A 16,704-nucleotide genomic window follows, 5' to 3' on the forward strand; every position below is an offset into this window, starting at 1 on the left:
TAAGCTGCTGTGGGCGTATGTTTTGTTGCCTGGCAACCTATCTTTTTTTTGGGAGCAGGTCGTTTCATCCCACGGCCGTTTCACCCCGGGCTGTTTCATCCCAAATTTACACGGGTCGTTTCATCCCACTTATATCGGGTCGCTTCATCCCACAAATTAAATAAAAAGGTATTACTTATTTTTAATATTTTATTCATACATTAATAACAATCAGTGACTTTATGTAGTATTTCATTTACGGCATATAACAATCAGTGACTTTTCTACCAATAAATTATGTGGTATTTCATAGTTTATTTATTATAAAGCATAAAATAAATATAATTATAGTATGTTGGGGATGGTTCTGTCGGTCGATGTCGGGATTGGGCACCAGTACATCGGTTTAACATGAATAGTGTCCAACTTCTTCCTTTGCATACGCTTTAGCTTATTTTCCGAAATCACACCAAACCGCGACACCAATTTCACTAAAATTACATCGCTTACAATTGAGCGATGCTCATAGCACAACATTCAACTTAATACACCGTATAGTTATTTTCATGCATGTTGGTTTCACTATAACAGAATTGCCAGTGATAGAACAGATCAAAGAATAAAATTGCACATAGCCACTATTTCGACACGTGTTATCTTTAGATGTTCAGACTACCTGGCACCTCAAATAACCCAACGTTAAAAGAAAGCATACAGTGTCCACCTTACAATAGGTTCCGTTTTATTTTATAATTTAGCGCACAGTTTAAACCAAAAAGTATTACGATTCGCATTTTGTTATTCTAAATTAATTATGGTTTCGAAATAATATCAATCTAATTTGTCTTATTTAAAAGGGGTTCCTTTATAAAGAAGATAAATGATGTCAGACATCATAAACTAACAAACAATAAGAGAATACTTTATTACAAAAACATCGGTGAACTAATCTAAAATCATAACGGCAATTAACTAACAATACGGATATATTTTACTACAACAACATCGGTGAACTGACCTAATCGGTCTCGATCGATAATCAACAAAAATCAACGAGTAAAACTTATTTATTCCATACATTATTGTTTATTTAACAATGAGTAATAAGTGTTTAACAGTTTATTTAACGATAAGTACAACTCAGTTATAGAGATCGGCTATTGGGCGCCAGTGAAAAAGTCTCACGAGATTATCACAGTGCCACGTGTACATTGCCAGGTCTTCTAGCGACGTGTACAGGTGGAAGGCTATGTTCATTCATTTGTGATTTAAAGAAAATACATTACCTGGGATGTGCTTTACCGGTTTTCAATGGTATAATAACATTGGACGTGATTTACCGATTTGTGAAGTATTTGTCAATGGTGGAATCATATTTTTTTTAATGGATAATGGATAATAATACTACGACCACGGTATGGTGAGCATCTATGGGTGTGCATTTTTTTATATTCACCTTTTTTATTCGTACTTCATACGTAAATAATCTTAATCAAAATAAACGATCGGATAAACGACCTGCGGGAAATTAAACGCTTCATCTAATATTTAAACCCTGTAGATAAATTCATTGGGTGTTAATTTATTTACGCATATCGGGGAAATTAAAGTGCTCGGCTATTAATTAAACCCATTAGATAAGTAAACGAATCCTCCATTTCTAAACACCTCTTGGAGAAATTAAACGGTGTACCATTAAATTAAGCCATAGTACTAATTAAACGATTTTTGTAATTTTCAAGCGTTATTATCAATTATCAAACGATGTTTTGAAATTAAACTGTATGCATAGTTATTAGCGCTCAAAAAACCCATATTAAAAGATACCAATCTTATAGTGCTACATAGAGGAATATTACATTGTCAAAGATTTCAACTATATATTATATTTTCGACGCAATAAAGCAAAGAAGACGACCATTCCCGTCATATCCAAAGAAAGGCAGAAATGTAAAAATGCCGATAGCGATGAAGGACCATCACTTGGGGTGATATTTCTTTTTAAAAGTTATATTTATATTTACTTTGAACACTGCTGCCAACGTTAGGGACTAGATATGTGTTCTATTTTTTAAAAAAATTATTAGGGGATACTTGTTCACGTTATTTTACCATTATGACAGAGAAAAGTCATAATTTTAGTGGAACTGACTTTTCAATGTTATTTATAGTAATATAAATTCTACTTTGTACAATTGAATTTTAAATCATTGGAAAGAACACGATCTGGCTCAGGGTTAAATGGTCAATATCCGATTGACTTTAAATTTATACACAGTGGTTAAGGTCATGAGACAAAGAAGCCTATTGATTTTCAGCGATTTCCTTTAATTACTGCCAGAGTTATGGCTAGTGTTGAAACTATTATTCGGATATTCGTTAACGGATACAAAATAAGGGTTATCCAAATCAGTTTACTATCTGTTTACTATTCGTTACAATATATTCTGACATTCCTTATGCTCTATAGTCTATATTTAGCCATTTTTCCATATGCGCTAGTTTATGGCATACGAGTTTTGACCGTATTTTGACTTCCCACAATGAAATTTATTCATAACGACCAAGGTCACGTATATTCCCACTCACTGATTGGTTCAATAGTAGTAGATTATCAGACCTTGGCGAAATAAATGGCACATGTTTTTATTTTACTTTTTTCATTCGTGTTGAATGAGCAAAATGATAGGTGGGAGGGTGCGGATAACAGGAATAGTTATACTATACAAATTCCTTCACCTCATTGATTTTTTGGCATGTCATAGATAGTCTTAATAATTACGGCTAAAGGTAGGCACGTTTTTTTCCTTGCGGCTCAAACAATTTGCAAATCGAAAGTACGATTTCATACTCAGCATACACAGATACTCATAAACATTGAAACAAGTAAGAAATTATGAGTACTGGTATATGAATTTTTAATGAAATTTCACGTCTCCGAATTTGTAAACTGAATACTTTTGTTTGCTATCCGAATACTATTCGGATAGCAAACAAAAGTATTCAGTTTACAAATCTCGATCTGATTTTCAACACTAGTTATGGCCCTTGATCACTTTGTAAAATCTTGTGGACGCTCTAGGGGCTAAAGTTAATATCGGATTGACTTTAAATTTATACACCGTGTTTAAGGTCATGAGACAATGAAGTTGATTCACTTTCAATGATTTTCGATAATTACTGCTATGGTTATGGCCCTTGATCACTTAAAAAAATCTTGTAAATGCTCTAGAAGCTAAAGTTAATATCCGATTGACTTTAAATTTATACATATTGATTTTCAACGATTTCCGATAATTACTGCCAAAGTTATGGCCCTTGATCACTTTGAAAAATCTTGTGAGGCTCTAGAGGCTAAAGTTATCATCCGATTGACTTCAGATTGATACACAAAGTTTAAGGTCTTAAGACAAACAAGTATATTGATTTTCTATGATTTTTTATGACTTGAACAGCTAAATCCATGATGTTAAAAGTTTTATATACTAAACGTTAGCATTGGGCAGAACTTTATAAAAAAACAAACAAATTCTAATGGTTTTCTGATAATTACTTACTGAGTTGTTACTCTTAATCAGATTTTAATGTATTATAAATGTTTTATTACCGAAAAAAAAAAAAAAATATGCGACAACTCTTGTTGACTGCCTGGATGATTTAGCTGCTGTGGGCGTGTTTCATTGCCTGGCAACCTATCTTTACTTTAAGCAATATTTATTTTTCCTTGATAATTAAAACAAATGAAATAATGTGTTATTTATCAATATACAGATTGCCATAAACTATGAAATAAGGTAACCTATGGTAACTTAACAATTAATTTTATATTATTTTTCAAACTCTGTTCCACATCAATTTAATATGATCGTTAAATAGACATCTGAAGCTGTGATTTAAGTCATAGTTTGGGCACATATCTTCTCTAAATTTAGAGATATTAAATTTTAAAATCGGCATAAAAATACCCAATTTTTGTCATAAATCTAAAAAGTTTTCAGTCTTGCCTGATCCGAATTAAATAATTTTTGGCATGCAAATAGCTAAGCTAGTGTTTAATAAAATTACGGGAGTGTTTTTTCATGGTGGCAATAATAATGCCAAAATTCCAGAAAATAAAAAAATTTCATAGGTTGTTAAGTAAAAAATTGGACAAAATATCCTGAATTAGCAATGAGTATACTTTGCCGCTCCTGTGTGTGTAGTTCATGAAAAATAATATGAGATCGTTATTGGTCCCTTTGACCAACAATCCTGACCCATCTGGCGAAGTGAACGTTTCTTTCTGTTGACGATTTGTGTTTTTAGGGGAAAAGGAGACGGGTACTAAAGTATCACTGAGAAATAGTTTGAAAAGTGCGAATCTTAGACATGGCAACGCCCTTAATCATTGTTCGTTGTCCTCAATATACATGTAATAGCCATGACCAATAAGGACACTTATTTTGAATCCGTTCTTAACAAAAAAAAAATTATTTTAATTCGGTGTGAAATATTTGTACAATGAGAGGATGAACTCTATTGATTTTCGCTATTCTTGGTCAATCTTTTGCAAAATGTGGGCGTATCTTGCACGGCAACCGCTTGTTTTTCTTTTCAGAAACTATCAAAAAGACTAAGTAAAACACCAAAGACCCCACAATTAAAGAAACAGAAACCCACAGTATATAATATAAACACAATTCATAAAAGGTAATGTAAACGGAAACAAGTAACATATACACCAGTTTGTAGAAAATTAAACAGCAGCTTTTAGACATGTAGTTGTCCACATTTCTTGTGAACACTCTACGGACTACAGTACATTTATTATCTGATCATTTTGAAATTTATATCACTTCAATGTGGTGTGCCACAAGGACCGGTTCTGCTCGAGATGACATCATACGAATACACCATCTAAATTGACACTGTTGTGCGAACAGCCTCGGTATGCCCAGTGCCATTGTTCTTTTCTACTCCACTAACCCCTTGCAGTGGTCTGCCCTCTGTTTGCCCCCCCCCCACCCCCCCAATAATTTTGGAAAATAAAAAAAAATTATTTGTGATACGTTTCGGTAATCAATACCTTCTACAGTGATTAAATCCCACACCCCGACTCAGTCATAGACATGCATGTTGTAGAGTCTTGAGTGATTTCTTACCAAGCCCATCCTGCTGTAAACCTACTATAAACAATAACACATGAACCACTTGAGAAGTGCTTTTTACGATCCTCAAAGTTTTTGGGTATATAGGTTCAAAGCGGCGAAAATATCCATTCACTTGATATACTCACTCCGTTCGTTTGACATTTCCCTTTCTCTTCGGATAAGCTGGTGATTTGGCAACGAACAGTATCTGGTCAGCTCTATTTCTGAAATACTGCCCGGCTGCGTTTCCGGCAGTCTATTTCACAAAATATTGTGGCGAAAATATTAATTCACTTTGATTCTCTTACTCCGTTCATTTGACACTTTCCTCTCTGGGGTCGGATAGACTAGTGATCAGACAACAGATGGTATCTGATCAGCTCTATTTATCTCGACAAACGGTGCCTAAACACTGTCAGACAGCATTTCCGAAAGTCTATTTTTCAAAATTTTCTGGGGGAGGACCCCCATTTCCTCCTTAAGGTTTCCCTACTTTGGCGCTCTTTAGTGGGCTTCAACGATTAGTGCCTGAAATACTGCCAGACTGCATTTCCGGCAGCCTGTTTTTCTAAAATTTCTGGGGGAGGCCCCCCCTTACCCATAGTTGAAGCTTGTGCCTTTGCCCCCTTAACCTTGGACTTTGCCCCAGCTTTGCCCCTCCAACCACCGGCCGGTTGGCGCCACCACTGACCCCTTGGTCAATTCGTGAGGTACATGTATTCATGAAATTAATTTATCTGCTCTTGATGAATTCATTGGCCATGTACTGGCATGTAGGTTGATTCTACAACCCAGCAAAAAACAGTTTAGACTTAGTCCAATCTTGAGTTATTTTTTACACTCACCAAAATACGGCAACTTGTGCATTGCATTATAAGAATATTTTCAAGAAATTTAATACCAAAGAAGTGACATACACGCAAAAAAATGTCCTGAAATATTTTGACAAAGTTGACAACAGTGATTTGGGAATCTTTGATGTAACAAAATTCTAGTTCGTGGAATAGAACGGGAGATGTCACCAGGGATACTGAGGATGTTGTGCAGACTACACACAGTTACAGTCTGGCAACTATCTTTTATTCTTTTCAGCTTAAATGATGATGATGAAGCTCAGAAACTGTACAATGCCTATGGAACACCTAAAGCAAAGGTATGTTGATGTCATTTTTATAGCCCACATTTTCATATGGACGTATATTGTCATCGTCCTCTCTGTTCGTCCATCCGTCCACAATTTGTTTGTGGACAATGTACAGGTCACAATTTTTTTCCGATTTTGATGAAACTCGATATATAGATCTATCTCCCAAAGATCTTGGTTCCTTTCAATATTGGCATGTATCGGACCATAACTTCATGGATTATGACCCCTGATTGTACGAAAAATCACATTTTTAGCTTGTGGACCCTAAAGAGGTCACAATTTTTATCCGATTTAAATGAAACTTGAAATTAGTGTTGAAACTACTATTCGGATATCCGTTAACAGATACAAAATAAGGGTTTTCCAAATCATTTTTATACGCCCACATTGAAATGTGGATGTATATTGCCGTCGCCTCCGTCCATCAGTCCATCGTCCACAATTTTTTGTGAACGCTCCAACGCCAAAAGTTATCATCCAATTGTTTTAAAATTGATATATGTTGTTTACATTAGTGAGATGAAGAAGCCTATTTAATTTCAACAATTTCTGTTTATTACGTCTAGAGTTATGGCCCTTGTTTCACTTTCTTGAACCTTGTGAACGCTCTAACGCCAAAAGTTATCATCCGATCTATCTGAAATTTATATGCAATATTTAGATTACTGAAACGAAAAAGCCTATTGAATTTCAACAATTTCTGTTTATTACATCTAGAGTTATGGCCCTTGTTTCACTTTATTGAACCTTATGATTGCTCCAACGCCAAAAGTTATCATTCGATCTTTGCGAAACTTACATGCATTATTTGAACTGGTGAAACAAAGAAGTTTATTGAATTTCAGCAATTTCCGTTTATTATGTCTAGAGTTATGGCCCTTGTTTCACTTTATTGAACCTTGTGAACGCTCCGTCAAAAGTTATCATCCGATCTTTCTGAAATTTATATGCATTATTTAGGTTAGTAAAACGAAGAAGCCTATTGAATTTCAGCAATTTCCATTTATTACGTCTATAGAGTTATGGTCCTTGTTTCACTTTATTGATCCTTGTAAACGCTACAACGCCAAAAGTTATCATCCGATCTTTGTGAAATTTATATGCATTATTTAGATTAGTGAAACGGAGAATCCTATTGAATTTCAGCAATTTCCGTTATTTACGTCTAGAGTTATGGCCCTTGTTTCACTTTATTGATCCTTGTGAATGCTCTAACGCAAAAAGTTATCACCCGATCTTTGTGAAATTTATGTACATAATTTAAATTAGTGAAACGAAAAAGCCTATTGAATTTCAGCAATTTACAATAATTACTTCTAGAGTTATTGCCCTTGTTTCACTTTGTTAAACCTTGTTAATGCCAAGTGATGAAAGTTATCATCCGATCTGTATGAAACTTTTATGCATCATTTAAATTTGTGAAACAGGTCTATTGAATTTCAGCAATTTCCGTCAATAATTTCTAGAGTTATGGCGACTGTGAACGGTTGAAAGACAAAAGTGATCATGTGATCTGTATGAAATTTATATGCATTATTTAAATTAGTAAAACGAAAAAGCCTGTCATATTGTTTCAGTTTGTAGAACCTTATAAACCCTCAAACGACAAAATTTATAATCTGATCTGATTATTACCTACAAAGGAATAAATATGCGACAACCCTTGTCGACCGCTGGGACGATTTAGCTGCTGTGGGCATATGTTTTGTTCCATGGCAACCTATCTTTGATTATACATGTAGCTTCAGTCCATTCAATAACCTGTTTTTATTACTCAAATGGTTTCTCAATTAGCTGAATGCCAAATAAAGAAAACAAAGTTACACTTACAATATGACTACGGTAACTAAGAAGTTATTCGTTGTTAGGATTTTTTGCCGGACCCCCACCCCATTCGCTACATGTAATACCAATTTGTAAGGAGTAATTGTGATTACTGTGTTACGGTAAAACTCGTTTTTTTAGGAATGTGGATATGTGGAATTGTTGATTTTTTTTTTTAAATCTGTACGCATGCAGAGCGTCTTATGAATAAAATGATGTTCATCATATTTGCAGTTGACATATTCTGCCTTACACCCGGTGGTAATCATTTCATTATATTGTGCACAAACGTCATTCCTTAAATAGGTCCACGCCCCTTTAACAACTTACAAAGCATGATTTTTCTGTTAGACAATTTATTCTACATTCTTTGATTTTTGATGTGCTTTCTAGGTTAATTAATATTATAAATATTGAAGAGGACCAATTCATAAGATCTGGTTGTTAGATGGTTACTCGGTGTGTTGATGGATAAAACAATCAAAATTAATATTTTGTGTCTGTGATAATTATTGGAAACGGAACGGTTTTATTATACGCCAACATAGAGGTCATAATTTTTAACAGATTTTGTTGAAACTTGAAATGTAAGTTTATAACCCAAAGATATCGGTTCCTTTCCATATTCGCGCATATCGGACCGTAACTTCCTGAATTATGGCCCCTGATTGTACGAAAAATCGCGTTTTTAGCTTGTGGACCCTATAGAGGTCATAATTTTTATCCGATTTAAAAGAACGTATTATTATATCACCGTTACACCCTAAGGACGACTGAGTTCGAATTTCGTGAAAATCGACCCAAAACTGACCGCCCTTCGTTCTCAAATAGCGTAAAAATATGGTATATCAAGGTTGTGGACCCTATAGAGGTCACAATTTTTATCCAATTTTGTTGAAACTTAAAATGTAAGTTTATAACCCAAAGATCTCGGTTCCTTTCGATATTTGCGCATATCGGAATGTAACTTCCTGAATTATGGCCCCTGATTGTACGAAAAATCGCGTTCTGTTTAGCTTGTTCTCTATCCATCTCTCGAAAATGTGGGCGGATCCTGCCTGGCAGCCGCTGGTTAAAATTGCTAATCAAATTTGGCAGTGCTGCTAATCATCTGTGAAAAATAACCGACAGCCCTGCTAATTGGGTGAAAGCGATTCACTACACATTCTATCAATACCTTGACTAAGTTTGATGATGAGAATTTTCTGCTAAGGCTAAGTAGCGATAAGCTATTTGATTGGTCAAGACTTTGGAACATAACAACTCTGCTTTTAATTTAGAAAGAATGTTTAAACTGGAGTTCAAAGATTAACATTTCCCGCTAAAGCTAAGCAGAGCTTATCAATTTCATTGATCGATGCTTTGGGACAAGATATCTTTAATTCTGACTGAAGAATGATGAAACTTTGTGTAGTTTCTCTACCAGGTACTTCAAAACCTTGACTGAGTTTGAAGTGAACATTTTATGATTAGACTAAGTATAGATAATCAGTTTGATTTCTTGATACTTTTGAAAAAGATAAATGTGCAATTAATTAAAATATGTCATCTATTTATTTTGGGATTTCTGTGGGGGACATCTGCCTCTTTTTTGGCTTGTAATGTTTTTTCGACTTTCCGGCTAATGTCCAAAATGAGTTTGAACGTGAACATTTTATGATTAGACTAAGTACTGATAATCAGTTTGATTGCTCGATACTTTTGAAAAAGATAAATATGCAATTAATTAAAATGTGTCATCTATTTATTTTGGGATTTCTGTGGGGGGACATCAGCCTCACTGTTGGCTTGTAATGTTTTGTCAACTTTCCGGCTACTGTCCAAAATAGAAAAAATCAGAGTTATCTTAGCATATAAATAATTATATCCTGCTTTAAATTTGTTCTATTATGTATACTTTGGATTGCCTCATTCCTCCTTCCTTACTCCACTAAATCCAGGAAATACACTGGATGAATGACATTACCAGGGCGAAAAATATTGGTCAGTTCCTTTTTATATGCCCACTTAAAAATTTGGCCATAATATTTTGTCTCCGGGATATATACTATTCAAAAAAAGTAGGGGATATTTGATTTTGGGGGCATAATACTAAAATATGCAAATGACTACGAAAAAAGTCACTATAGAACCTAACAGAAGAAACATTTCCAGTTACATGTGACGCCCAAACGCACCAATAGCTACCGCATGGAATGCAGGTGATGCTTGGGATCATCATGGGGGTCCAACCCAAGATTTGCACGACTCTGACTTTGAATGTTACAGTCATTGTGGCATTGAATTCCAGGGTGGAAACATCAGTTTAATTGTTTTAGTGACCAGAAAACAAATTTTGATATGCGTCGGCTTACCCAAAATGAAAGGTTACGTGCCCTTGGCATGCTACAGATCGGCACAACACAGGCGGTTGTGGCGCGGACGATGAATGTTTCTCAGTCTGTCATAAGCAGGCTATGGTCCAGATACCGTGATACACAATCTGTACAGGACAGACCACGCTCAGGTCGACCAAGGGCGACAACTCAAGCCCAGGATCGATTTATCCGTACCTTGGCCTTGAGAAATCGTGTCATCACAGCAAATCAGATCAGCGCTCGTCTTCAAACAGACACTGGTGTGAGAGTGAGTGGCCAGATGATTCGGAATCGACTGCATAGGGGTCACCTTCGCGCCCGACGTCCTCGCGTGATCCCTTGTTTGAGAGATATCGCATTCAGGCAAGACATCGTTGGTGTAGGGATCGTCAACACTGGGATAATCGACGCTGGAGCAATGTGACGTTTTCAGATGAGTCAAGGTTCACTGTTGATTTTTTGGACAGACGTAGGAGGGTGTGGCGTCGTCCAAACGAGCGCTTCCAAGACGTTAACGTCATCAGACATGATCGATTTGGGGGTGGTTCTGTTATGGTGTGGGGAGGGATCACTGTTGCTGGAAGAACGGCTTTACATGTTGTTGCAGGGCGTGTTACAGGCCAGTACTACCGGGACAACATCTTGGCAGTCCATGTTGTGCCGTTCGCACGACGTCATGGCCGCCGTTTCATCTTCCAGGATGACAACGCAAGATGTCACAGGGCCAGGATCGTTACAGGTTACCTCCAACAACAGAACATCACCACATTACCTTGGCCAGCACTGAGTCCCGACCTCTCCCCCATCGAGCATGTCTGGGACATGCTTGGACAGAGGTTACGTCAACGTCAACAACGTCCTGCCAATGTCCAAGAACTTGCTGCTGCGTTGCAACAGGAATGGGACAATCTGGACCAAAATGACCTTAGACGTCTCATTAGGAGTATGCCACGTCGGATCAATGCTTGTTTGGCAAACAGAGGAGGATTTACCCGTTACTGACTTGGTTGTGATGCTGTGGTAACTTTGCTGTTTGACCCCGGGTATCATTTTACCCTTATAATGGTCAGTCTGTGCCTTACTTAGTCTAACGATCATTTGGAATAAATCGATGAATGTGAACTTCATTTCATTTTGTCATTTGTTTCTTCGTCAGTTTCATTAGGTGACTTTAATAACACTTAAAAATCAAATATCCCCTACTTTTTTTGAATAGTATATTATCTGCATGGAAAACCTTATGAAATTCGGTTAGCATCCAAGTTTTCTTTATCTCCATGCTTTGTGAGGCTACCTTTGTTTATAAGTATACAACCTCTTTGAAATAATCTTATTGAAATAACATTTCAATCCAATTCATCACTCTATTTGACACAAATCTACATAGTTTAGCCTTTTTAATTCAAAGAATGAAAATTGTTTTATGTCATATTGACTTTTCAATACAGGGTAATACAGCTAAGAAACGACAACATACGCCTGATTCTGGATCTGTGAAAAGATTAACAGGAGTAGATCGTATTCCAGCTGTACCATTTTCACCGGCAAGTTTCTCACCTACAAGGTATTATGTAATGTTATTAAGAGTCATTCCACGAGAAAACCATGCAATATCATGCAGATGTTCGAAGGTGGGGGTCAGCCGTTTAAGTTTATATTCACAGGGTTTGTTCGACCCATCGAGCCTACTCCCCAGATCGGCTGATCTTTGCCATTTTTAGGCCAAATTTTAGATATTTTTGTCGCACTATTACCGCTGTTACATGACCCTGGCGAACTAGGTTTTGGTTGTTCGTGATAGTCGGGGTCTTACCCTATCACATTATCATGGTAACTCGGTTCAAGTTCATTTTCCATAGGTGTCAGGAGACTACACAAGATACGCATCTGAAGATACCCGAAATGTACCCTATCTCCAGATTGCGATAACTCCACTGGAGCAGGGTTTGCGATAAAAATTAAAATCAATTTATTTGCAGCTTGACCAGTTCTAACAACATAAGAAATAAAATCGTTGTCAGCCAGCTTGCAGCAGTATGAAAATTCCCGTCGGAAGTTACCAAAACCTTCAGTTTTGATTGGGATACATCGGCTGATTATTTAGATACCCAATCGCCTATATTGTCATTCAAAGGGTCAATATATCAACTCCAGCTCCCCTTCTACCCGGTTTGCCAAAATATTCAGTCTCGGTGTTGTTTGGTATCCATAAACATCTCAATTGCCCTCTAAATTAATTTACTTTTATAACCAGGATCCAACTTGATTAAATTTGGGGTGTTGATTCTTAACAGCAGTAGATCATTAATAGTTGTATTATTCAAGCGTGTCCGTGTCTGTTGTAGAAGTCGATTCAACACACTAATACCCCAATCTACTGTAGTGCTTGAAAGGGAGGTCACTAAAATCAATTCAATAATTAGAAGAATATGTGGTAAATTTTCATTGTGATGTGCAAAGATCTTTTCCCAAAGCACTAGCGATGACTTTTTGTGATGAAATTTGGTTGAAACCAAATTCTTTAAGACTTTCGATTCCATCAAGGCAAGGTCTTTTGAATACGTGTGATATGACAAACTCTGCTGGAAATGCTCTCCAATCTGGATGATTTCTTCTTTACCATAATTTGGATTTAACATATCCCACTGACTGTGATCAACAATTTTAAAGGCTTGAAATATTCCTGTACTACTGTGACATTATTGTCTAATTTTTTATATGCCCACATTTTCATGTGGACGTATATTGTCGTCGCCCCTGTCCGTCGGTCCACAATTTGTTCGTGGACACAGTACAAGTCACAATTCTTATCCGATTTTGACGAACATTGAAATATAGGTTTATCTCCAAAAGATAAACTTTTCATTGGGTGTTTTATTTTTAGGCAACACAAATAAAATAACTTGTTTCTCGGGCACCGCCCTCACGCAAAATTGGTTGCGCGTGCAGTCTATTTATTAGTCTTGATGAAAAAAAATAAATATGTAACGGCCGCCCGCACATCGACAAGCAAGTCGTAAAAAAAATATCCCGCATGTACCTACATCCGCCATACATGTATATCTATTCAAATGTATTAAAACTGATTCAGATGAACATGCTGTCTTTTTTATCCGAACAATGGCGAAGTTTGGCAGATTTGCCTTTTTTATTGATATCAAAGAACCTCCATTTTGTATCACGTGATATTAATTACCTCCCCTGATAAACTAGAATTTGATTCGTGTTAAAAGTCATTGGCGACAATATTTCAATCATTCGATCGTAATCGGCTCATTATTGCCGGCTTCAGTCGGTCCTTGTTTGGAAAATCCTATTGATAAAATAATGAACCGTAGAACAGGTTAATTAATTATAGCTAAGAGTACGATACGATGACGATAGTCGTCATAATGCATACCTTAGAATCTGGGTCATTATTAGCACATTTACGGTAGTTTCGATAATCCGGAAAATAATAATTGGATTACCGATTTGATGGTTTTACTGACCAGTTGTTAGTTAGATTTAAATAGTCATTCAATATAAACACCAGATAGAACACCGAATATCCTGAGAAACACACCGAATATCCCAAGAAACAGTATTTCCGGCAATCTCCAATACCGATGACACGGTGTGACATGCATTGGTTGGAATTCGGTAAATAATTATAAATAAACCGGCGATACTAGATTTAGTTTTAAATACTGTTTACCATGATTATTATTTTTGATACACCTGGTGAAAGAGGCTTAGTTTTTAAAAATATTGTTGTCTTTATGGAGGGCTATTACATAGTCGTATGGAATTTTATTTTAAACCAATTTCAATTATGTGAATTAAATATGGAAAATTATTTTCCTTTCAGTCAGTGTTCAGTCTCAGTGTTTTAGTAGACTTGATTTTGGGTTTATGTTTTAAGTATGTACAATAAAGTTGAATATACAGAAAGCAAAAACGTAAACAAGTAATGACTTTCTCATTTAAAAAAAAAAAAAAAAAAAGAAAGACCGCCCTCCCGCCCCAACAATTTTCAGCAATAGCCAAATTTTATTTTGCACCATCAATGAGTAAAAAAAAAAAAGAAACCGCCCTCCCTCCCTACAGTTTCAGCTGTCAGTTGCCCGAGAAACAAGACATTTATTTTGTGTGGCCTTATTACTCACCATTAATTTAAAGATGGGTTCCCGCGTACAAACTGGATGATTTAATGGTATATATGGACTAAAAACATATTCAAACTAATTAATTTGTCATAACTTTGCTTCAAATCCTTCTCAAACATTGTAATTGTGAAGGAATGTCCTGCTATAAAAATTCAATCAAACCAGGTCATGTTTACGTCACATGCATACATAAGACCATGTTGTCTTTAATCGCTTACTATTTATTACAAATATCGAATCCTAATTAAATTCTCGAATTATCCACTACCCAGCCAACATCGAAGGCTAGCCTTGACATCGAGAGTTTATTATGGTCTGGATAAGTTAATTTATGTCTAATTGATAATTTAGATAACATTTCAGGCCTAAAGAAAGACTTGTAATAAGCAGATTTTGCTCTTGCATAATGCATGTTTAACCACTCGCCATAATAGGGCCAATTTTGCCATTTTTTCAGATCATTTTTGGTCAATTTTCAGCCACCTACTGTAGCGAGTCGAGGGTTTGGATGGAAATGGTGGTGATTGGTGATGTTGGTGGGGGTCTTCCTGTGCCCCAGTGTGAAGACCATAAATTCACATCTATTCTCTGGGAGTAATGATCAGCAAAATTGTAACATATGGCATCTAAAACAGAAAATATACACCTGCGAAGATTAGCTTTATTTTCTATGATGCGGGGGTAGGTCAAAATATCGAAATGGTTTTATGCACAGCTCGACACCCTCTATCCATATAAAAAATAAAATCTCTGTCACCTCTCTTCAATCAATGCGAAATCATAAGACAAAGTTGGTGAATTTTCCCTATTGTAAATATCCGATTCTCTATGAAATGGCCAACTACTCTCATTCTGGAAAAGCCATCTTTCTCCATTTCTTCACCAAATCATTCGCCCACGCTCGCTGGTAGCAGCTTAAAACCGGCTCGAGCAAAACTAATCTCTTTGATGAGGATTGGTATCCAATACATGATGGCCGGGCCCGAGACCGCAGAAAATTGTGTTTTTTCCTCATTTTTGGCCATAGAATGTGGTACATATCCCGGATATGAGCAATACAATGACATCATAGATTGAAAGAGTACTAAGGACATTAAGGCCCATCCTTAAGCACATTACATAGCAATAAGTGAATTGAGAACCGAATGGGGGCTGATTTCTTGACGAAGTGGGATTTTTGATCTTAATTCGTCGATTTTAGATGGAAAGGTGATATGTGCTGCCCATCGCTACCGCCTGGGTCTCAAATGGAATATTCCAAAAGGATGTAAACAATATGCTGCCCATAATGAAGAAATGGGCTGTCAAAAGAGTCAAGTTCCTACACCGCCTCAGGTTAGTTCTTCAAATAAATGATATGACATAGGGTCAAAAATTCAACTTCATCATAGTATCTTTTTCAGGGCCCAAAATGGATCAGGCCAGTCCCTTTAAAACTGAATTTGTATATGAAGGACATTTCTATCAGGGGCAACCTCTCAAAATATTGTTGATATTTACCCCAACGCACATGGGCCATTGAAAATTTTCTTGTATCGAGTCTCCGAATGATGGACTGGTTGGTAACATGAACCCCTGCAAATACTAAAATAGAAAATAATTTTAGTAAATTATTTTATGTGTTTGGGTTGTTTCAGGTTACTGTTGGAACTGATGCTTACTCCTTCTGTAACAGCTATTGGTAGCGGAACTGACATACAGCCTCCTCCTGTAACAGCTATTGGTAGCGACACCAGTGACAGCAATGGCTTAGAACTACCAATAATAGGCCTAGATCAGGTAATGATGACATAGTAGCAGTAGAATGATGATGGATGTAAGTAGCACTACCAGTGGCTGCAGATGATGTAGCAGTGGGAGAGATGTCATCAGTTCCAACAGTAACCTGAAACAACCAAACCACATAAAATAATTTACTAAACTTATTTTCTAAGTATTTGCAAGGGGTAACATTTGTAAATTTTCTGAAATCAAGTCTATGATTGATCGACTGGCCTGGTCCCAGTTCCCAGCCGATCCATCCATAGACTCGATACAAGAGTCCATATACGTTGGGGTTGATATTAAGAATGTTTTGAGAGGTGGCCCCTGATAGAAATGTCTTCATGTACAAATTCAGT

General features: G+C 36.4%; 1 protein-coding gene across 2 annotated transcripts in view; it reads left to right on the plus strand.

Annotated features, from left to right (window-relative positions):
• LOC126820660 (DNA polymerase alpha subunit B) overlaps nucleotides 1–16,704 on the plus strand; it is a 157,203-nt gene that overhangs the window by 36,505 nt on the left and 103,994 nt on the right. For both annotated transcript variants that reach the window (XM_050548780.2, XM_050548782.2), the window contains exons 3-5: nucleotides 4,577–4,668; nucleotides 6,201–6,261; nucleotides 11,885–12,000. In XM_050548780.2, coding sequence (XP_050404737.1) covers nucleotides 4,577–4,668; nucleotides 6,201–6,261; nucleotides 11,885–12,000 — 269 coding nt within the window. The remainder of the gene's footprint in view (nucleotides 1–4,576; nucleotides 4,669–6,200; nucleotides 6,262–11,884; nucleotides 12,001–16,704) is intronic.

The sequence above is a fragment of the Patella vulgata genome, chromosome 5 (assembly GCF_932274485.2).
Source record: "Patella vulgata chromosome 5, xgPatVulg1.2, whole genome shotgun sequence".
In the NCBI taxonomy this organism is placed as follows: domain Eukaryota; kingdom Metazoa; phylum Mollusca; class Gastropoda; family Patellidae; genus Patella; species Patella vulgata.